This window comes from Vipera berus (assembly GCF_964194415.1).
Source record: "Vipera berus genome assembly, chromosome: 1".
NCBI classification, from domain to species: Eukaryota; Metazoa; Chordata; class Lepidosauria; order Squamata; family Viperidae; genus Vipera; species Vipera berus.
This window is the reverse complement of record NC_138202.1, coordinates 163,493,650-163,518,211: the sequence shown is the minus strand read 5'-3', so window position 1 is coordinate 163,518,211 and position 24,562 is coordinate 163,493,650. Positions and strand designations below refer to the sequence as shown.

The window sequence follows — 24,562 nt, the reverse complement described above, 5'->3', positions numbered from 1 at the left end:
CCAGGCAGAGGGTGTGACTGTCATGGCACTGCTGGGCGATCTTCGGCAGGCCATGGAGGTGGTGGGCGGGGCAGAGCAAGAGCGGAGCAGGGGCGGGGGGTGGTTTTGGGGCACTCTGTCTCTAAAAGGTTCGCCATCACTGCACTAGACACAATACCCAATTCATCTTTCATTTTACTATTCACTTGGGGCAAGAATAACCACAGAAATTAAACATTTGAATCATCTTTTTTTTTTGCAGTTATCATTGACTACACACTGATAATAATTCAGAAGCAAGATTTTACCTGTGTTGGTAAGAAAATTCATACGTACATCTTCCTGCTTCTGAAAGAAAATGAAGAGCTCGGTCACAACACCACAACTCTTGTTTGGGATAGTTTCTCGGACACATCACATCCCCTTAGTCTGTTTGTCTCCCCTGGAAGTGGGCTACAGCCAGAGATACTGAGAGGGTCACCTGCGTTAGCAGCAACCATCTTGCCTTTTTCTTGTCAGGTATTCTGGGACTTGCAGATTTAAATCCCTTCCTGGCAAGAGAAATAAAAGAAGGGAGTACAGAAAAGGAAGCCCCACCCCAGGCCAGATTCTCAGTATAGATAGTCCTCAACTGTCTTGAGGACTAGAAGTTCTGTTGCTAAGTAAGGTGATTAAGCCATGGTTGTTAAGCAAATCACTGGAGCTGGCTTCCCCCGTTGAATTTGCTTATTGGAAGCCATCAGGGAAGGTCACAAAGGGCAGTCACATGATCCTGGAACACTGCAACCATCCTAAATAAATGCCAGTTGCCAAGTGTCCGAATTTTGATCATGTGACCATGGGGATGCTGCAGTGGTGGTGTGCCCAAGGGCTCTCTCTAAGTTCAGTGCCATTGTAACTTCAAATGGGGGCTATAAAAAGAACGGTAAGTCAAGGATTACCTGCATTTCCAAAATATACAACATTCCTGATCAGAAACTCCTACAAGTAAGTTCTAGCCAAATCCCTTACAAAGGAGAGGCCTCCTGCAGGATCATAGATAGCAATGCCCACACAAAAAAGAAATGCCCATTATGCCACGTTCTATCTGGAAGGACTTCCTTATTCAAAATACTACCATTAAGCAGTTCTATACCAATGACTGTCTTGAGCATGTAAACCGTGGCATTTGCATGATGTCATATGCCCCAATCCCCCCTTTCCCAATGGCTGCAGGCATGTTCCCCCACCCCACCCCTTTTCTATTGCTTAGGTTTTGTGGGACATCCTGGAGTAGGCCCAATGCAAATGAACACGTTCCTAGTAAAATTGCCCAGTAAAGATTAAATGACCTGAAGAAAATGAGAGCATGAGATGGAAATAATTGATATTTTAGTCTGATTCCTGTACTGCAATTTTATCAAAAAGGCTGCATTTAAATTTTATTTCTTGGCCAGAAGTTCCCTATTAAGTAAATTGGCCTAATTTTTATTATACTGTGCTCATGACTTACATACCATATCTTCACAATTTTTTTTCCAGTTTAATCTTTGAAATCCCAATTCCAGGGGATTGGAAACATAACTGGTTGCTAGTCCCTCCCCTGATCTTTATGTTTCTATTTCCTGTTCAAGCTGCCTAAACACAGAGGGAGATGATGAGCAAAATTGTTGGGCTCCAAAATTATGAATACTGTATTCATTAGATGGCAGCAACCTAGCAAGAGAGAGGGGGAGAGAGCCCTCTAGTGGTTGTCCTTGTTTTTTGCAGTTTATATCTGGTAACCCAGTAAATTTCCTCTCATTGAATATGTTATTGGGAAATTACAGATTTAACTCTCTATCAATCTTGTCAGCAACACATATTCATTTACTGTTCATGTCTAAAGTTCAGTAGGGAAAACATTGTATAATCCACGATCTGCAGAACTGGTTTCCAAGTACATGTACACCAACACTATGCAAATAGAAATATGACAGATTAAATTATGCATCAATTTGAAAATAAAAGGACCATAAGATCTCAAGAAGAGTGTTGTGGAGTATTACTTATATACTACTAAAATTCTCTTTGTCACAACATTTACCTGGGTAAAATGGTGCATCATAGGGCAATAGTTTTTGAACCAAGTGTTCTGAACCAGCCCTCTTCTGGCCTTGTAATAAGGCAAACCCCTATTCAGAAAGAAGAGACTGGAGAGCGTCCAAGGCTAAAAGGCATCTGCCAAGATTTATTACGCAGTTAACAAAAACACTAGAGCTTGTCTTCTCAAGCGGAAAAGTTGCTTTCAGCAACCAGCCCCTCCCCAAACACTCCTTTTATAGAGAGCTCAGGGCGTGGTCTCCCTGTGCCTCCTCCCGAGGAGTCCCGCAGCCTTTCTTTGTTTGTTCCTGCTCGACTGCCTCCTGCGTCGGGCGTCCTTGAACAGGGCCAGCTGTGGGTCATCTTCCTCCGCACTCTCGGGCTCACGCAGCTGAGAAGAGGTCCCCGGCTGAGGGCTCTGCAAAGCCTCCAAACCATCATCAGCCGGTTCGTTTCCCTCCTCCCCCTCATCTGAGTCATCCGATACATCGGAGCCGGCTGTCGGACCCACAGGCTGGCCCTGAGTCACAACACTATCCCGCACCGCAGGGCCCTTCCCCCGGGTCTGCCGATCCGGATGCGGTCGGGATGGGAACTGTTCGTGAAAAGCAGTCACCAACGCAGGGGCATGAACGGCAGTCGCGTCTTCCCATGTGAAGTCCTCCGGCCCGTACCCTTTCCACTCGATCAGGTACTGGAAGCGACCTTTCAGCCAGCGGGAATCCCTGATGCTGGCGACCTCGTACTCGGGGGTGCTGTCGCCATCACCAGGTCCTGATGGGGGAGGTTCCGCTTGGCGAAGTGGACAAGCCGGTTGTTCGGGGACCAACAAGGACCGATGGAAGACGGGGTGCACGCGCAGGGAACGTGGCAGAGTTAAACGATAGGCGACCGGGTTGATGACGGCCTCGACTGGGAACGGTCCAAGGTAACGGTGGTCCAGCTTCCTCGCCGGCCGAGTGGATGGTAGGTTCCTGGTGGACAGCCAGACCCGATCCCCCACCGATAATGGAGGCGTATCCCTTCTCGACCGATCGGCGAACCTCTTGTAGTCGGCCTTGGCCTTCTCCAGCTGCCGTCGCACCAACCGATGGATCGCCTGTAATTCCGCCATGAATTCGTTCGCTGCCGGCTCCGGTGAGTCCACGGGAGAAAGGGGGAAAAACCTGGGGTGATAACCCACGTTGGCCAAGAACGGTGTCATCTGCGTGGAGGTGTGCTGCGAGTTGTTAAAGGCAAACTCGGCTATGGCCAAATAGTCCACCCAATTGTCCTGCTGCAGGTTAACATAGCAGCGCAGATACTGCTCTAAGATGCCGATGACCTTCTCGGTACCCCCGTCGGTCTGAGGATGATGCGCGGACGAGAGGCAAACCTTAATGTCCAACGCCCGCATCAACTCCTGCCAGAAGCGGGCTGTAAACTGGGCCCCCCTATCGGAGACGACCCTATCGGGAAGGCCGTGCAGCCGGAACACCTGTTGGATGAACATGCGACTAGTGGCGCGAGCTGACGGTAAGCCGCGACAGGGGATGAAGTGCGCCATCTTGGTCAACATGTCCACCACCACAAACACTGTCGTGAAGCCGGAGGATGGGGGTAGATCCGTCAGAAAGTCCATGGACACAGCCCCCCAGGGTCTCTTGGGCGTTGGCAAAGGCTGCAGTAAACCAGGCGGGGCCCCTGTCGCTGACTTGGCCTGCCTGCATGGGACGCAGGAGGTGACATAAGACTGGACATCGTGTCGGACTCGGGGCCACCAGAAGGTACGGGAGACCAGGTTCAGAGTCTTGAACAGGCCAAAATGCCCCGCAGCCGGGTTATCATGACATTGGCTGAGGACGAGTCCCCTGAGTGGCCCTCCTGGAACATAGAGCCGGTCACGATAATACAGGAGTCCATCCGTGACCGACCAAGGCGAATCTGGCCCCACCTCTTCCTTCCGCTGAGCCACCCACGCCTCCTGCTGCTGCGCCTCCCGGATCCGAGCCCGTATATCCACCGGCTCCCGCACCGCAGCAAAAGATTCGACGGGGATCACTGTCCTGGGCGGAAGCTTGTCTTCCACTCGGGTGTACTCGGGCTTCCTGGACAGAGCATCCGCTCTCTGGTTGTGCCCGCTTGGTATGTACCGCACCCGGAAGTCAAACCTCACAAAGAAGAGGGACCACCGGATCTGGCGTTGGTTCAAATTCCGAGCGGTCTGCAGGCTTTCCAGATTCTTGTGGTCCGTCCGGACCTCGATTTGATGCCGCGCCCCCTCCAGATGATGCCTCCAAGCCTCGAACGCCGCCTTGATGGCCAGCAGCTCCTTCTCCCAGATGGTATAGTTGCGCTCCGAGGGGTTCAATTTCCGAGAGTGATACGCGCAAGGGAAAAGGGTACCGCTGGGCGTCGTTGCCTGGAGTAACACGGCCCCAATGGCAATGTCGGAGGCGTCCGCCTCCACGACAAACGGCCGTTGCGGGTCAGGATGCTTCAAGATGGGCTCCTTCATGAAGGCGTCCTTCAAAGCTTGGAACGCCTGTTGTTCGGGGGCGTTCCACTGGAACCGAGTCTTCTTCTGCAGGAGCCGGGTAAGGGGGGCTGTCAAGGCAGCAAAGCCAGGAATGAATGTTCGATAGTAGTTGGCAAATCCAAGAAGTCGCTGAACATCCTTCACGCGACGTGGGGGTTGCCAACTCTGCAACGACTCAACTTTACTCGGTTCCATGGCGATGCCCTCAGGAGAAATGCGGTGACCCAAGAAATCGATGGTCACCTGGTAAAACTGGCACTTCTCCAACTTGGCAAACAGCCGATGTTTCCGGAGGCGCTGCAGGACCTGACGGAGATGCTGATGATGTGCTTCACGCGACGGGGAGTAAATCAGGATGTCGTCCAGGTAAATCACGACAAACTGGTCCAACAGATCTCGAAAGATGTCGTTCATAAAATGCTGAAACACAGCGGGGGCGTTGGTCAGGCCAAACGGCATCACCGTGTACTCGAAATGTCCATAGCGAGTACCAAACGCCGTCTTCCACTCATCACCCGGCCGAACCCTGACGAGGTTGTAAGCTCCACGCAGGTCCAGTTTCGTGAAGATCTTAGCCTCCCGGAGTCGGTCCAAGAGCTCGGGGATGAGGGGCAGCGGGTAGCGGTTACGCACCGTGATGGCGTTGAGTTTCCGGTAGTCACAGCAAAGCCGTAACTCGCCCGACTTCTTTTTGACGAAGAGCACGGGCGCAGACACTGGCGAGGACGAGGGCCGGATGAAACCACGAGCCAAATTCTTTGTCAGGAAGTCCCGCAATGCAGCCAACTCGGGCTCCGACATGGAGTACAAACGCCCCACTGGGAGAGGCGCATCAGGGACCAGATCAATGGAGCAGTCGTAGGGCCTGTGCGGGGGTAATTGGTCCGCCTCTGACTCGCTGAACACGTCAGCAAAGTCGGACAGTTCGGGAGGCAAGGAAACCCTTGAGGAGCCCTCCACCTGGCCGGCACAGATATGGCGGGTGTGGTCCACGCACTGCAAACTCGGGAAGGTGACCAAGTTTTGAGACCAATAGATCTGTGGATCATGCGCCCGGAGCCACGCCAGACCCAGGACCACGGGGAAGTGCAGATCCGAAGTGATGTAGAACTGAATGGCCTCCACATGGGAACTGATAGCCATACACACGGGTTGCGTGGCGGCCGTAATAGGCCCGGACAGGAGCACTCGACCATCAATAGTCTCCACTAGCATGGGCGGATCCACCGGACACTGGGGAACAGCCCATTTGGCCACAAAGGCCGAGTCCATAAAGTTAGTGGTAGCCCCAGAGTCAATTAAGGCATGGACCGGAATCCCCTCTGGCTTGCCAGGAAGGATCAGTCGTGCCTCCAAAATCAAATGCCGTGGAGGTTCACAGGCACCATCGGAATGGCGTCGCTCGGCGTGGTCGTGGTGGGTCGTCCGATCTATCACACCGTCTAGATCGGGCTCGGGCCGTTTCCCGACAGCAAAGCAGGGGACTTTCTCGGGGCCGGCTTGGTCACTGATGCCCGCTGACGCTTCTTTGGACAAGAAGCAGCCAAATGTCCAGGGTCCCCACAGTAAAAACACAACCCCTCCGATCGTCGTCTGTCCATTTCCGTCACCGATAGACGGGACCTGGCGGCACCCAGCTCCATTGGCTCCTCCCTCTGGACTGGGGGCTCACGCACAACAGGGGCGGCAGGGGTCTGTGGGGTGGCACGGCGACTCTTTCGCTGCTGCAGCCGGGCATCGATCCGCAGACAAAGATGGATCAGCCCATTCAGATCTGAGGGAATGTCCACGCGGGCCAGCTCATCCAACATCTCCTCTGACAAGCCATCCTGAAAGGCATCCACGAGCGCAGCCTCATTCCAGGCGGAATCCTGGCTAAGCAGCCGGAAATCGCTGATATAGGCCTGTAGAGGGCGCTGACCCTGCCTCAAAGCTTTCAGGCGTCGGGTGGCAGTCTGCGCCTTAATCGGGTCCTCGTACATGAGGCGCATATGGTCACAAAACCCCCCAAAGTTATCCAACAGAGGGCTAGGCTGTGCCAACAGAGGCGTGCCCCAACGAGCTGCATCTCCCGACAGAAGGCTCAACACGAATCCCACCTTATCTCGGTCAGTGGGGAAATCAGCTGCTCTCACGCTGATAAAAAGCTGGCATTGTCCCAGGAAGGCAGGAAACAGTTCTGGATTACCAGCAAATTTATCCGGCATAGCTATCTGACATTTCCTCCTGGGTGGGGGTGCAGCATGTACCTGAGCTTGCAGTTGAGCCACCTGAGCTGCCAGCAAAGTGAGTTGCTGGGTGAGCTGGGCATTCTCGGCAAGAAGCTGCTCCATCGTAGTAATAAGGGGTGGGTGGCTGAAAGCAAACTGTTCTGAACCAGCCCTCTTCTGGCCTTGTAATAAGGCAAACCCCTATTCAGAAAGAAGAGACTGGAGAGCGTCCAAGGCTAAAAGGCATCTGCCAAGATTTATTACGCAGTTAACAAAAACACTAGAGCTTGTCTTCTCAAGCGGAAAAGTTGCTTTCAGCAACCAGCCCCTCCCCAAACACTCCTTTTATAGAGAGCTCAGGGCGTGGTCTCCCTGTGCCTCCTCCCGAGGAGTCCCGCAGCCTTTCTTTGTTTGTTCCTGCTCGACTGCCTCCTGCGTCGGGCGTCCTTGAACAGGGCCAGCTGTGGGTCATCTTCCTCCGCACTCTCGGGCTCACGCAGCTGAGAAGAGGTCCCCGGCTGAGGGCTCTGCAAAGCCTCCAAACCATCATCAGCCGGTTCGTTTCCCTCCTCCCCCTCATCTGAGTCATCCGATACATCGGAGCCGGCTGTCGGACCCACAGGCTGGCCCTGAGTCACAACACCAAGGGACTTCAAATGGGCTTAGAGCAGGGGTCCCCAACCCCCAGTCTGTGGACTGGTACCAGGTCGCAGCATGCCAGCAACCAGGCCGCACAAACAAGCAAGGCCCCATCCGTGGGATGGAGGGAGCACACAAAACCACGCCCTTTCCAGTCCACAGAAAGACAGACCCCACTTTTAGTATGCTACACTTAGCATATAAGCAATACGCTTATGAAAAAAGACCATGTGTTACAGTGAGGTACTTCATGCATAACTTTGTCTTCAAGTTGAATACTGTTCTAATTAAATCTGGACAATCATTTGGCTGCTGATTCCAAAAAAAGATGCTGTCATACTAAGCTTAATTCTTGGAATTTGTATATACATCATGGCGTGGTTCCATCGTATATCTTGGTCCACCAACAAATGTTCCAAGTGAGATCTGCACTCACCCTTTTGGCCTTCCAAAACAGCTTGAAGACAGGGTTCTGCCAATTGACCTGGGGCCCTAAATGGAGGTGGTCAATGGATTAGATTATACTCCACCCCCTCCCCATGCCACATATTTTCGAGTTGATCTTCCCTCTCCCCCTCCATCTTTTCTTATCTTCTCATTCTGTAACTATTTAGTTTTAGTAGAATATAAATAATACTCTGCAACATTCTTCTTGAGATCTCACAAAGTCCTTTTATTCTTTTAAACTGATGTTGAGTTTAATCTGGCATGTTCCTTCACAACAGGTAGATTGGACAGAAAGTCATCAAATGAGCTGCTGTGGCTGCAGATGGAGCAGTAGATCTCTCTGATATCAGTCAAACACGTTAGTCCCTATATTTCAATCCTTACCCATCCTGCTTCATTTTTCAACTGCTTCCTGCTCTGAAACTGAGTGTAGACCAGTCCTGGCATAACTCCCTGGAGATCATGTGATCCTCTTTTTTTAAACTGTCTCTGAAAGTTTTCTGCAACACAGTGGAGAAGCCCACAGGTTTCTAAACTGTTCTGAGGTGAGAACAGCAACATAGAAACATTGTGATAAAAAAAATATATTGCGAGCATAATTATGCCATGTTGAAAGAGGGAGGGGGGGGGGTCCTGTCATGATCAAGAGACAACACCAAAAGTCGGGATGTGGTGAGGAGGAGGAGATGAAGAAATGGAGGAGGAAAGTGTCTCCAGAATCACAAGGGAAGTTACAGAATGAGAAGATAGCATCTTTTTTTGGAATCAGCAGCCAAATGATTGTCCAGATTTAATTAGAACAGTATTCAACTTGAAGACAAAGTTATGCATGAAGTACCTCACTGTAACGCATGGTCTTTTTCATAAGCGTATTGCTTATATGCTAAGTGTAGCATACCAAAAGTGGGGTCTGTCTCATATGCACTGTCTGCTGTGGCTTGAAGCATCCAAGCCAAGGTCACAGGATTATGATACATTTGTGTAAGCCAAAATATGAGACCCAAGTGAAGAGCCAGAGATACATAAATTGGTATTGAAGCACATGATCCATGGTCTGTATTGCAGCAAAATCTCAGCGTGTTGAGAAAACGGCACATGTAATAAAAGGGACACCCAAAGCCTTTGTAGCAAAGATAATCATTGGTGTGTTCAAAAATGACATTGTCATGATTCCAATAATTAAGCTCTATTTATCAGAAAGCGAAGACATCCTTTATCAGTGGGCACAGTTCCCAATACAGTCATGCTTCGCTGTCAATATACAGAAAACACAAGGGCAAACCGTGGAGAATGTGCTGATTTATCTGAAGAACTGGTGTTCCAGCATGGTCAGCTGTATGTCATTTTAAGCCAAGGAAAAAGTGAAACTGTTAAAAGAGTATTCTTAAAAATTAAAAAATGTTGATTGATCTGCAAAAGCATCCTTTGTTAAACAAAAAGCATCTACAGTATATTTGACTTGCTGCACATCTTTTTTTCTTGTAAGAAAATGATGTTTTCTCCTTTAATTCTAAAACCAAAACAATACTTATCTCCCTGTGAACATCTGTTTCTCTGTTTAGGTAAGGAAATATCTCTGAAAGGATGACCCAATGGGTCATGGGTTGTCTAGTCCCCATCTAAAAGACCGCAGCATTTGTTCTAAACTAATCATCCAAAAATACCATGAGCTCACTGGGCTTAGCATCTTGAAGTAGAAACCAACAGCTTCTCTAGAAACACGTGATAAAATAAGTAATGTATAAAAATAAAAGCAAGGACTCTTAATATCCCCTTTCCCTATTTTGGGGTATGCTAGCGGTTTTGTTTCATGTCAGCTTTGGACACTCTCACTGGTAAGAAATTCTTAAGCTATCTTCTGCTATCACAAGATATATTCTGAATGCATATTCTGCAAAAAAAGTGTAGTCAGTCCTATGAATAGAGATTCAGATTTTTTAAAAAATAAAATTGGTGCTCCCAGGGAGCTCAAATTGTGACTACTGAGTTGTGACCTATAAATCACATGTTTTCACAACAACCCTGTTTGAGTGATTAACTTTTTCAATATCTCGGTATCTGAACCATGTAGTTCTGACGATAGTTTTTAATTGCTTATACCCACCTAGATGGGGCAACATTGCAGTCTTAGATCTATTTTGAAGTCTGTAAAACAAAAGGTTTTTTTAATAGATATTAGCAGTACAGATATTTGTAAAAAGATCTGTAAAATTATTACAATAATCAAACATTAAACTGTTAAAGCCTACACATTATTACTTTAATACTCTGCCTTGCAGGTTTTGTTGATAGGAATCATTGGAAGAAGGAGATAAGGAAACTTCCAGCGTCCTACCTAGAAGAAAACAGGATTTCCAGTATTTTTGTGCTGTATTTTCTTTCATTTGTATTCCCTGTTCCATTCCTCTGTTGAAAACTAATAATAATCACATTCAGCTTTGAAGCATGCATTTTCTTGCTCTTTTATGGTCTGTGCATTGCTGTTCACTCGTCGATTCCACATTCTCTCTTTTTGAGAAACTGTTCCAAATAGTAGATCAGTGACAACATATTCCCAGTATCCTGATTGAGTTTCCAAGTATGCCAAAATTGCAGCTGCTCTGCTTCCCTCTCCTGGCAGAACTGGGCAGTCTATTCGACATGCGTATTTCAAATACTATTTAATGACACCTCTTATCTAGAGCCCACACAGAAAATAAATGGCTGTGTAGTATTAAATCTCTTTTCTTGATCTATTGGGCAATGTGTTTAAAAAAAGGGGGGAGGAGACATACTTCCTAAAGACGAGGAATTGCAGTTGGAGGGGCGGTAGTGGGGCTCCCAAGGGTTGTTTGACCTCCCTTTGATCAATGAGACCTTTGAATGGAAAAACTGAAATCTATGGGATCTTCTGGCCGCCAGTGCCTCTGGAGTGGTACAAACCCGAAGATTTAGAGGAGGGAGTAATCCCACGCGCATTTGAAAATGGCAATTAGGCCTTTCTTCAGTCTCTAGTAGCAAGAACAGCTGAGTCAATACCAAGAATGCCTCCAAGCAACTCTAAGCAATTGATGATTTATTTCATGCAATGGTACTGCTCTCTATTTTAAGGGAGGAAAAAAATTAGATTAGTCTTGTAGAGAACTTTAGGAACAGTTAAGTGATGGAAACTGAAGTTGTCTCAGATCAGTAATGCCTATGGGCGTGGTTTACAGAGTTTCTGTATTATGAATACTCTGAACTCAGTGTTTCTCAGGGAATCAGAATATTGGTTAGCATCTTGGTGTACTTCCATGCTGTGGATCAAATCCAGTGAGTTGTCCTAAAGGTGGAGGGGCAAGCCTCTGCCGAGCAAATGGAAGCTGGCGAGTCACATGCAGCCCCAGTGGGTTTAGCATTAGAAATAATCCAAAGTAAAAAAGAACCAACAGCATCTACCAGGAGGCAATCAAGCAGATGAGAGGTCAGATGTGGCATTGCAATGCGAGCCTTGCCCTTTGTGTGTGTGTGTGTTGTTCCATGTATATTCAAAAGGGGAGAGCTTGCATTGTGAAGCCACGTCCATCATCTTGTCTGTGTATTCCCAGACCCCTAGTGATCACAGGGAAGAAAACTTTATCTCCCCAACCTCCATGGACTTCAGCACATCTGCAGCTACCTTTGCTCTACTCGATAACCATATTCTTAAATTATTTCCCTCCATGTAGCATGGAGTGGGACCAGTACTGCTCAAGCAGGTCTCCTGCTTGGCTACTTCTGTAATTGGCCATGAGCCCATGAATTCAAACAATGTGGATGTTGCATGCCTCATCAGGAATAACACCATGTTGAGCATCCAGTGGTGATGAAGGTGGGATGGAGACAGGAGGTAGCCAAGCATGCCATCCTGGCAGAAACAGAGAAGCAAGCTGGGAATTTGTCAGTGCATAAAACTTTTTCCTTTTAGAACATCTTAACAGGATGAAAATGAAAAATATACTTCAAGATCAATGCCTGCAACGGATGAGGAACATGGGCCCCAGTTGGCCTTTGAGTGGCTTGCCCATGGGCTCATTTCCCAAAATAGATGGATTCCAAATAATTAATGAGATTTCATTGTAAACTAATTCACTTTCAATAAAGTTGTACGGTTAAGTTTAAAGGTGTAAAATCACTACAATTACTCTCTGTGCATTGAATTACTTTTCTTTTCTCTCACTTTAAAAATTACTATTTAGCAGTGATCCTTGGAGAGTTTCTAAGGTATAATCAATGGTTTCAAGGACAATGTGGAATAATCCAACATTAAATGATCTATTGCTGGTCTAACTCTATAAATAAAAATGTGGAAAGGAGTATTTGTTGTTTCTCTGATTCAGAATATATGTTAGGTAACAGTGGCCAACAGAGCAAAAGTGACATGGTAATGCCAAAGAGCATAAATTAACGTAGCTGCTATCTACCAAGTCTTCTCTCCTAAAAAGATACAGTGTAATATGGGTTTCTCACCCAGTTCATTAGCTAAAGTTGGTGCTGGTGATGACCTATAAAGCCCTAAATGGCATGGGTCCGGATTACTTACGGGAGCACCTGCTGCCAGCGTCAACTTCCCTTTGTCCAGTGCACTCCCACAGAGAGGGCCTCCTCAGGGTGCCGTCGGTCAGAGAGTGTCGGCTGGTGGCCCCCAGGGGGAGGGCATTCTCTGTGGGCGTTCCAGACCTTTGGAACCATTTACCGGTTGAGCTTCGGATGGCTCCTGACCTTTGCTCTTTCCGCCGTGACCTGAAAACTCACCTATTTGAACAAGCCGGCCTGGTCTGATGGGTTTGGGGTATTTTAATTGTAATTTTAATTTTAATTAACTTTTTACTGCAATTGGGCAATTCTATTTAATTCTCATTTTAACTTTTGTATATTGTATTTTTATTGCATTTTATTGCCCTGTACACCGCCCTGAGTCCTTCGGGAGAAGGGCGGTATAGAAATTAAATTAATAAATAAATAAATGCTTACCCATAGGTAATCAAGATAAAGTCTCCTTTGAGTTGGGCTCACATCCTAGTGGTTTCACTGAGGCATTCATGTTATTTTCTTGGCAACAATATGCAAATAGCTTCCCTTGTCTTGTTTGACTTCCCAGTCTGGTCTCCATGTCTGGATTTCCTGAATATCTTCCACTGAAGGTTCAGTTTCTGTCCAATCCTCTTTTGAGATCACTCAAGGTCAGCTAAGTGCCGCCTCTGCTGTGAGAATCATCAAAAAGAAAATTCCAGAGTAATCTCAGAAAAGAGCAGCCAGGATCATTAACAAGCTTGAGTGGTTTAATGTTTGAGATTATTATTATTATTTAGCATATGGCAAATGTTTGAGAAAAGAAACAAAATTGTTCTGGCATGACTCAGAAGTTAATATGTAGCCTGGAATGGTGAAATAAGGAAACTAATATTTCAAGGATGTAAATTCTCAATATGGAGAACAGTTGTTGAATCCAAGACAAGAAGGACTCTTGTGTAAAAAACCTGCAACACCCACTCTTAAGCCAAAAATGCAAAGTATTTGCTTGAAACCTATATTTCCACAGGCAGGCATGGGGAGGGGAGGGGAGGGAGGGGGGGTCAACCCTAGGAAGATTTGAGGAAAAGGCAGCCTTTAAGGCAGGGTAGAATTTTGTAGATTTCTTTGCTTTGACTCCTGGGAAGTCATACCTTTGACAAAGGTTGACAATAAAGAAAGCTACAGCTGATTACACAGGGATCAAATTGATTTATTTAAAAGAATAGAAATGTCAGAACCTGCAATAACAAGAAAAATATTGCTCGGAGTAATTTGTGTGACTTAAGATGAAAAGGAATGATTTAACCAGTCTGATTAATTCAGAATAATTACTGTAATAGAAGATGGAGAATTTGTACAGTTTATCGGTGCACATTGTTAAGAAAAGCATGAAGTGGCAAAATTTAATGTGTACTTAATGTTCCATGTAATAATAATCAAATTATAATAATACAGAGACTGGCTTCAAAACCTAATCAGAGACTCCGCAAATGTATAGTTTAGTTTTTTGGAACACTTGGTTTATTTGGGTATTTTATACAGCTTTTATTTAAGGGAGAGAAAACTGCATTGCATAACTTATAGGGCTAAAGTCCTTAGGCTAATGTGAAGCCATGGAATATTAGGTAATATTCTAAATAATTTGGAGATGAATATCAGAAACACAGTAATAGCAGAACGTCTGTTAGAAAGGAAGAGATGTCAATTGCTTGAGGAGGTAGAAACCATGAAATTATTTTCATTCATTGCAAATACTAAACATTAAATCTGAGATCTTTTTATTCAAACATCCACCAAGGAATGGTAAACAAATATGGATCCCAAGGACTCCCCCCACCCACCCTTTCTGACTTCTACTATAGTATATTTCTCACACTGAATAATCTTGAATTATGAGAATTGCAGTTCAATCCATCTGGGGAAGACCATTCTCAAGCAGTGACATACAAAAAAAAAGACATTAAAATTAATTGTTGTGTATCATTGCCTATTACCAGCAATTTAATGCCCGCAATTTAATTCCTGCAATATCATGTGAAATCACTGAAATTACATCAGGCATCAGTCTTTCAATTTTTCAAAATTAAACTTTTAGGTAATTGTTCACTTCCTTGGTGCCTGTTGGCCTTACCTTTACTAATGCCTGCTCTAGATAAACAAATCATTTGACTCAGTGTTAGGCAGCCTTCCTAGCCTGGCTTGTTCCAGATGTATTGGATTCTAACTCCTCCTAATTCTCCTATTAGAAGGACAGCTGGTGTAATGCACCTTTAAAATGATTTTGCCACCTGCATTTTATATCCTGGCATCAGTTCCCCAGGCACCTTCCAAGCCTTCAATGGTCTCCTTAAGCTTTTGCCTTACATTTATTTACCAAATGATATAGCACCAACTGTACAATGGGTCCTAAAGCATCCTTAATCTGATGGAAATGGTTTAGTGCAGTGGTGGCAAACCTATGGCACATGTCAAAACTGACATACCATGATGTTTTGGCTGACATACCAGCTTTTACACCAGTGTTCACCAACACCTGACAAGTATTCTTGAAAACATATCCCATTCTCGGGTGATTATTTTCAGGCTGCAGAGACTGTGAGAATAGAGTGTGCTCTGGCATGGCTTCTGGAGACTCTGAAAATCACGTGAGAATGAGGCATGGTTTCTAGAGGCTGCTGAGGCCGTGTGAGAACAGGCCGTGCTCTGGTGTGGCCTCTAGAGCCTCTGAAAATTACATGAGAACGGGGTGTGCTTTTGTGCAGTTTTCATGGCTGCAAAGGTTGCAGAAGAGCATTCTCTGAAGTTTTTCAAAAATGAAGGCCTTGTGTTTCTGTCCTCACTACACGTTATCCTTTGTGCAGCTCAACAAGCAGTTCAACACATCTATCCTTCAATAAACCAGACCATGTGCATAGATATTGATGCTTTATTAAAAGAACAGGATGTGGTGAAACTGGGGAAAATAGAAACACATACAGTAAGAACCTGAATAAAAAGTAAACAGTGTTCAGTTGCTGCTGAAATACAGATAAAATGTATCACCAGGGATGCTATATATATGGGACATGGATTTTGTCCTCAGATGAACATGCCCCATGGATTAGGCTGGATTCTTTCAGGTGCTTCTGCTTCCTCAGAATGTTAGAAAATGGAGTCCTAGGATGCACCTTTTTTTCCTCCTCTCCAGAATGATGAATGATGGGAAGATGGGCACTACTACAACCAACTTTCTAAACAATGAAAGATTTTGACTTTGGCCACTCAATGGAGCTCTCTACATGTTAGAGAACAATAACAGTGTATACATATACAATCTCTATGCCAGAGACATAACACCTTCTGTGACTCGAATCAACCTCAACTAGTCCATGGGGACCTATTAATAGAAAGAAGGCAAGTGGAGTGTTGCAGATTCTGGAGAGTGTTGGGTTGTGATGCAATTATGTTGTTCCCCAACGCTCATACTTCTTGGGGAATAGTGCGCGAGGTGGCCTTTCTGACTGGCAGTAGATTTGAAGTCGAGACCCTCCACTTATCTGAAATGGTATAGGTTCTCCTGCTTTAGCAGGTGGCTGGACTGGAAGACCTCCAAGGTCCCTTCCAGCTTCTATTCTATTCTATTCTATTCTATTCTATTCTATTCTATTCTATTCTATTCTATTCTATTCTATTCTATTCTATTCTATTCTATTCTATTCCATTCCATTCCATTCCATTCCATTCCATTCCATTCCATTCCATTCTATTCTATTCTATTCTATTCTATTCTATTCTATTCTATTCTATTCTATTCTATTCTATTCTATTCTATTCTATTCTATTCTATTCTATTCTATTCTATTCCACTGTTCAGGGTGGCCTCAATAGGAGAGATGGCAAAGAGATAGAAAATTGTTTCTCTTTTGTTTGGTGTGTGTGTGTGACATATTGGGCCTTTGGGCCATTTTCTGAATTTTTGACCCACTGATCCCAAAATGTTCACCATCATTGGTTTGGTGCCTTGCATCCACTCTGGAGTCCATTCCTGAAGTCAGTCTTTGGACACAGACTTTTGGTCTTTAGGACTGTGTATCTACGGGTAGTCCTCGATGTAGCATCACAATTGAGCCCAACATTTCTGTTGCTAAGGAAGATAGTTGATAAGTGAATTTCGCTCCACTTTACGACCTTTCTTGCCACAGGTGTTAAGGGAATCACTGCAGTTGTTAAGTGAGTAACATGGTTGTTAAGTGAATCTGGCTTCCCCATTGATGTTGTTTGTCGGAAGCTGGAAGCTGGCCGGCAAGATCGCAAAATGCGATTGCACGGCTTCAGGACATGGCAACCATCATAAATATGAGTCAGTTGCCAAGCATCCGAATTTTGATCACATGACCCTGGGGATGCTGCAATGGATGTATGGGCGAAAAACTGTTTCAGTGCTGTTGTCATTTTAAATGGTCACTAAACAAACAGTTGTGAATCAAGGACTATGTGTATGGGCATGTGAGTAGAAGAGAGATGTATTACTTATTCAAGCTTTCTAACAAATCTAAAACATGATTACCGTTTACTATCTGCTTGGCAATCAACAGAATCTAGTTTCTGACTGTTCTGTGTTAGACTGGCTGGACAGAAAAATGTTGTGATTGATCATTGCGTTGAAGTTTTCTGAACTCATGCTCTGAAGCTTGAAGGTTGAGAGAAACCTGGCAGGAGTTACCAAGATATGAGTGGTGGAGAAATATACTGGAAGCTAAGAAATAATGCTGAATATTCAATATTCCTTTGCCAAAACTTCCAGTAAGCTGTGATGAGCAATGTGGAATCAGCTTTCATTAAAAAATGATTGGCCACTCAGTTCTCCTAGCCCTGAACAATATGCTAAGATCGGTTATCTATAAATATTAAAAAAAACCTTTTAAGAATGAATTTGGCAGCTCTAGAAGAGAATATGTATTTGTGTGTGTGTGTGCGTGTGTGTGTATGCATTTACTCATTCATTCTTAAAAGGTATAGTCTCAAAACCGTTTTTCTTCACTTAATTCTCCTTGCTGTAGTAACATCAATAAAACTGTTTGTTATTAAAATTGCTGTAGTAGACATTATCTTTCTCTCTTGAATACTAGGAATAGAATTTTACTTCTATTACTGAAACTTTTTATTATTGCTTTTTGCTCAATATGCCTAACATTTTGCTTAGTCTGTGAATGCCTAGTCATATTGGAAAGTCCTTAATTATTTATTTTACTAGCTCAATCTCTTTCGCAAATATAAACAAAGTATAGCTCACATACTGTAATTACTTACTGTAGCATAGCCCCAATATAGCCAAAGTAACAAAGTCAAAGTATGCAAGGTATATGATTTGCTATTGTCATTGCTATTTCTATTACTATGAAATAGTACCATAGTATAGTTTCATGTTTACTGATTACTTTGCTCATATTTAATTATAGCCTGGTTCAAAGGATTAAAGATAGCTACATTAAAATCAGCCACTTCAAAATTCTGGATATCTACTTACCAAAGCTCTTTCTAATCTTGAAGAGACCGACCTAAAAGATAATTACCAATAAAACCAGTATCCACAATGAGCAGTAATAATAATAATAATATATTGTTATTATTATTGCTCACAAAACAACAGCTTTGTCCTTTGTGTAAAAAGTAGCTCAGCTGCTGTATATCCACAATGTATTTTCCAATACATGCAAAGGAGACACAAAATCTATAAATCATTCGTAGGAAATTCCTCTCCTCTCCCTTGCCAAGTAGGTAATTATATATCATTTTCCCCTCCTGATAGGCCCTATTGTCTGACACAATCAATGATTGTACATAATCTCTACTGAGATAACATTCCTGGATCAAAATCAAGTTTCTTCTCTCTTACCAATTAGCACAGCTTCTTTTAGATCTGGATATATAAATTGGAAGTTTGGATCTCTCTTGAGGGATTAAGCTAAATGCCTTGTTAAGAGAAAAAATCTACCACTTTAATTAACTGGGTTGCAATGATGACCCTCATAACAAGTAGCTTTTCAGAACTGTGGGAAGAATTTCAAGTATATTTTTAATTTCTCTTCCAAATATCATATAATGCTATAGGCCTCAAAATTTTCCCTAAAGGAGCAGATTGACACATGTATAAAAGGAGAGGGGCATTGATCCCACCACTGCAGCAGCCTTTTTAACCTTTTAGATCCCTCATGGTCCCTCCCCCTCCACCCTGCATTGATCTGTCCATCTGTTTCAAGGAGAGCATCAAAACTTTTCTTTTTTCCTTTCGCCTGGGTGCCAAAAGTTGAGCATGGAATGTTATGTACTGAGCTTTCGGGAAGACCTTATCACGTGTATGTTGGAAAGCTAACGGTTCTCCACTAACACAGATGGGACTTTCCAGTCCAGGCTGCAGTCAACTTGGCGGGAATGATGGGTTCAATCTGATTGGTTGTTCAGACTATGGGAGACTATATAAAGACTGCATGGATACCCCTAACCCTCAGTACAGTTACAGTTATGAATAAAGCAATTATTCTTCTGTACTCATCTGCCTGGCGTCTTTCCTGCTCGTCTGAACCCGAAACATAACACGGAACATGACAAATTGTGCATTAACCTCTTTTTGAGATGCAAGCTTTGCTCAGGAGTATTTGTACCTACCAGCCACCCTTTCTATCCTTGAGAGAAATGACCATTGTGTCCAGTGGCAGCTTTTCAGCTGTCCATCCTGGAATGTAACCCTCGCTTCGGAGTGGCTTTACCTCTGGTCTCTGCAGTGCAGACCTGCAGTAATTCATGATCTGTTGTTATGTGATTGTCATGGGACTGCAACCGTATTGACAACCTGAAAATGCAAAGTGTGGATCCTAATAATGCCCAGAGAGAGTCAGCTACTGACATTTCTTTTAGCTTTTCTAAAAAATGCTCCAGTACCTATCAAATGCCTCCTGTGCCCTTTGGTAATTTTCCTATTCTATTTTCTAGGAGCTGGGCTCATTTCTGTAAAGGCTAGCTTCTTTGAAAGAATTGTTCTTAATGCTGCCATTTTCCTCCCTCCCCTCAGCCAAGGGCATTGTGTTTGTTACAAAGTTATTATTATATAATTAATAATAATAACAACAACAACAACAATAACAGCAACAACAACAAATATCAAACATCCAGATCTGCCTATCCAGGGTCCTTGGGAAGGACTCGATAGGTAGACAAAAATACCAAATCCAGTCTGAACATCTGGTTGACTGTGCGAAGGACCATAATAATAATAATAATCAAAGATATGACAAAGTAGCAACAATGGTGCATTGAAGATCTGTAAGAATATCATTTGCCTGAAAGCAAGAACTGGTGGGACCGTAAAATAGAGAAAATCACAGAAATTGAAGAATTTAAATTGCTCTGGGACTTTAGAATTCAAACAGATGGGCACCTGCTACATAACACTTATAATCCCATCACAAACCCACATCTACCTATCCCAGGTACTTGGAAATGACTCAATAGGTAGACAAAAGCATCACATCCAGTCTGAACATCTGGTTGCTGTACAATGAACCATCATCGTCATCATCACCACCACCACCACCCCACCATCGTTATCTTTATAACCTGTATGTCATTTCTTATCTCAACCAGAACTATTTGAATAAACTCCATGGTGACAGAACTGTTTTAAACAATTTTTTTCATGGTTGCCTTAAAGCAAAATGGGTGGTAAACAAAGGTAACAACAACAACAACAATAATAATGAAACTGCAGCTTCCTGCAATAACTCCAGCAAAGCTACAAAAAAACTACACTACTCGGAACATCTTACATTTTAAGGAGGTACCTGGCTGATACCTAGGATGCTGGCAGCAACCCGTGTCAACCATCAGCGCCAGTCAGTTTGAATGTTCAGCTGACTGAGGTTCATGTTTAATGAATAAAAGATAATAATAATGATGCTATCAAAGAATGTGTTACTGTTAAAAAGAAAAAAAATCTAATCTTGGAACTAGGAAAGAAAACTAGCAGGTTCAGTCTGTTCAAATATGTTTTATTACACTAATATTTATTTACGGTATCTAATTATTTTGGCAGTTAGTAAACTTCATGAAACACATTCTAGTGCTCTAAATTGGCAATGAATGAAGTGTGGGAAGAAATTACTTGTTTCCTTGTTAAGGGGTCAGATTCTTGGGGAATCCAAAGGCACATTTCCAAAGAGTTTAAGGATTGATCAGACGGTCCATATCGTTTTATCATTTGGTAGAGGAAATTCTGAGGGAATCAATGTTGGTTTACTTATCAAATCCAGAATGGCACATTAATGATTTGAACACTAGCAATGCAATAATGGGATTTCAGGATGAAGCCACACAATTAAAATTTTATTAGTTCATTCGTTTGCTCATTCATTCATTCATTCATTCATTCATTCATTCATTCATTCATTCATTCATTCTTTTAAAAATTGACTACACTAACAATCTCAGTGAATATATATAAATGCATTTCTAAACATTTGGGTAACATTGTTCTGTATGCCTTTGGCGTACATGACCACATGACCATGGAAAATGTCTTTGGACAACACTGTCTCCCTTGGCCAAGAAACAAGATGAGCACCAGGCCCTAGAGTCAGACATGACCAGACAGGGAAACCTTTACCTTTAAACATTTGAGAGACCCACTGTTTTTCCTGTATATCTATCTCTTTATGGGTTGTTTATCTTAATGAAAGAGCCTCCTCAAGATGCCAGCAAAACGTTTGTCCTCTGGGCTGGTTCTTTCTGTCAGGCTATTCAAGTGCTGTGTTTTGGACTTGGCTTATCGCTTACATATTTCTGTAACAGAAATATTAACTTTGCTTTCTTTGAAACCACTTAATGGTTATTTATTGAGCAATTAAAATGTTGAGCTGAGAAATCTCACCATATGGCCAGACTCCTCTAAGCCATTCCCACACTTTTCACCATTGGACATATTGGCTGGGGCTTGTAAGAGGTATAATGCAGCAACATCTAAAGGACCACAAGGTCTCCCACATCAGCTCTTCGGAATCTCTTAGGATGCTATCTGCTTATAGGCATACCCAATTATTTCTTTTGGGTGGGGGGCTTTCTGTTTTCACATTCCTTAGATTCTCAGAAATCTAATTTATTGTTAATGTATTAGTCAGTTACATGCCATAGAGTGAATGTAGGAACAAATGTCCACCATATTAGTTTGACCTAGTGGTGGGATTCAAATATGTGAACAACTGGTTCTCTGCATGGATGCGGCTTCCGGAAGTCTATTCTGGGCCTGGGCAACAAAAGATTAGCTACCGGTTCTGCAGAACTGGTGCAAACCAGCTGAATCCCACCACTGGTTTGACCCCTGTGATAATCCGTAGCTTATCTAAGGGCTTCTAGTAATCTTCATCTCATTTGTTCATCTTTGTCACCCCATTCTACTTCCTTCAACCTTGCTAAATGTAGTTGTTTACTTTAGTCTATTCTCCATTGTGATCATATACAATAGGATACTGTGTTTTTACTCAGTTCTTCTTCCATTATTCCTAATCAGTACAGTTCAGGTCCAAGTACCTGAATAGATAGACCTCAATTTTCACATATTAGGTGAGCAAGATAGGCCATTTCGAAGTTACTCAGGTCCCATGTCCTGGGTTGAAATAAAAATTATCCCAAGCCAGTTGGAAGATTGCATATAGCAGAACACCAGGAAACCTGGAACTGCCTTGCTCAGTTTGACTTTATTTCTCCAGTCTGAACATCTAGGAAAAGCTTATGGAGGTTCTTATCGAGGTTCTCTGCAAGAGGTTCATAGCATATGGGCCTTATGGGAGGTCTTTTTAGTAGTAGCCCCCATGTCATGGAATAAGCTGGCAAAACCACCCCCACCCCCATTTCTCCTTGCATTTCACAAACCTGTTAAGAACATCTTATTCCAGAGTGATTTTGGCCTTGGACAACTGGGGGGACTATTGTTTTTTCACTGTATTATTTGAGTTAATGTTGCTTTGTCTGCTTTATTTTTGTTTTGCCTCAGTTGAATGGTGCAATTTCTAAATATTGTGGATAACTAAACGAAATAAAAGCAAACATTTACAAAATTCTTCCTGCATGATTTTGAGTTATTTGCCCCCTCCCACCCACTGCCAGATCTATTCAGGAATCCACTCCCTATCCCAGCAATGAAAAAAATGTCACAGGCCTGTGAGTAGAGAGAAAGAAATGGAAGATTAACCTTGCAAGCATCTTTCTACATGGAAAATCACTGCATTCATTTCAGCAAAGATAAATTCGTGCTTTGAAACTCAGCCAGTTCATCCCACTTCCAAGTTTAAAAATATGGATATGCATGTCAAATGTTGTAGCTTATTTATTTATTATTTTTCAAATGTCCAGGCTGCTCAATTCCAAACTCATTCTGGATAGCTTCAGAAGATAAAAAACAAGAAAAACATTTTATAGAAAAAAGAATCTAGTCACCTAGAGGGAAGATTAGAAGTCACTCTCATGATATCACCTTCAATTTAAAGGGGCTTGCCAAATATTTTAATCCAAGGCCTGGGGAAAGAGTCAGATTTTTAAGGCTTCTTTTAAGACAGATAGTGGTGAAAGTTTATGAATTTCCAGGGGGATGTTGCAGTTGTAACAGAGAAGGCCCACCTTCTGGGTCCTGTTAGATGGCATTGCTTGATTTATGGGACCTGAAGCAAATACATGATGCAAAAATGTGATAAGAAACCACAAATCAACCTTTTGATTTTGCTCTGCATCATGTCAGTTATAGCGAATCTGATTCCAGCTGATTCACACAATGTTGCAGGTAGATGGCTCACTCACATCCATTTCCTCTGCTTTCTCTGCCTTGATTGTTGTTGGCAGCTACAATGAGAAGACTTGCATTTGCGATAAAATGAAGGACTCAGTCACTTCTGGGGCATGACACCAGTGACGGTCCGTAAACTAGAGGATTATGACCATGTTGTGATGAATTTGAATGTATGAGTGTTTAGTGCTCAACTGATGGATGTACATATGTGAACAAGGCCTGAGTCATTCCATCACGCACACATTCTTCTCTGTAGATTGCTTTGGAGTAACCTATGTTTGGCATATTTTAACATACTGTCTAAAAATGTCGTTTCTGATCATTGACTGTGGCCTAAACACTAGTCTCATTTACTCAGCTGTCCTAGTGCAGGGAATCAAGCAGCTGCTCTCTCATTCTGCAGACTGCCTGTGGCACATTCTATGTTTCTAGTAATAGATTTAACATATATCGATCTTAGCAGCCTGCTGAAAATATGTGATTTCCCCAGCATGGAATAAATGCTCCCTCTCCTCAAGGATTTCATTCTGTATGAGTTGTATCAGTTTGTTTGGAAGTGAGAAGCATCAAATAAAGTTATTGTGGGATTTATTTTTTTTATAATGAAGGAAAATTCTGAAACAAAAATCCACTCAAAAATCAATACACACCAATCAGGCCAATAGGAAGGCACCATATAAACACTACTCACAGAACAGCCCAAAACACGTATTTCAATAGAGAGAAATTCCCTGAAGATGGGCTCCAGCATGAGTCCAAATGTTCGGAAGAGTAAATCTCTGGTCCCAAGAGATTTACCCAAATTCGATCTCAGGTCATTATCCGGGGACTGGTATATTTGCCTTCATTTGTAAAATCCACTTCTTTTTTTTTCAGAATTGATAAAATGTAGGCACTGTTTTTTCAGGTGGGGAAAGCAAGAAAACTTAAGTCTGCATCTACCGGGAAAGCAACTTTAAGGTGATTAAACTGTTTATGATGGCTCTCAAAAACAAAACAAAAGGGGCCCCACCTTCTCAGATTATAATAACAATAATAATTATACAATGACTTCTCCTCGTCCTCCTCCCAGGTCTCAAAGTAATTAGAGATATAAAAACGCCTAAAAATTAAACACTAGTGGTTTACTCCAGAGGATAGTGGAACTGGTATCTCCTCCAACTTTTAACCGAGTCCCGAATAAAACGCCACTAAAAATGACAACAAACATGCATGTGATTGTTTCTTTCACTGTGGCTATCTTCAAATGGTAATTCCTTGCCTTGGAAGAGTTTTGGATTTCGACGTGTCTTGTGTTATTATTGTTCTTTTTGTGAACAGTAGAGTATTCATAACGTGGGATCATGAGACAAAGTTTGAAGAGGAAGTTTTACTTTGCAAGCAAGT

General features: G+C 43.3%; 1 protein-coding gene across 2 annotated transcripts in view; it reads left to right on the top strand.

Annotated features, from left to right (window-relative positions):
* Positions 1-10,256, top strand: part of SESTD1 (SEC14 and spectrin domain containing 1) — a 75,462-nt gene extending 65,206 nt beyond the window's left edge. Inside the window, exons 20-21 of one of the 2 annotated variants that reach the window (XM_081314910.1) lie at positions 242-295; positions 10,134-10,256. In XM_081314910.1, the coding sequence (XP_081171036.1) occupies positions 242-251 (10 nt within the window). In that variant the 3' untranslated portion in view covers positions 252-295; positions 10,134-10,256. Of the gene's footprint in view, positions 1-241; positions 306-10,133 lie in introns of those variants that run through there. The other variant, XM_081314909.1, reaches the window with a different exon arrangement.
* Positions 10,257-24,562: the final 14,306 nt, after the last annotated feature.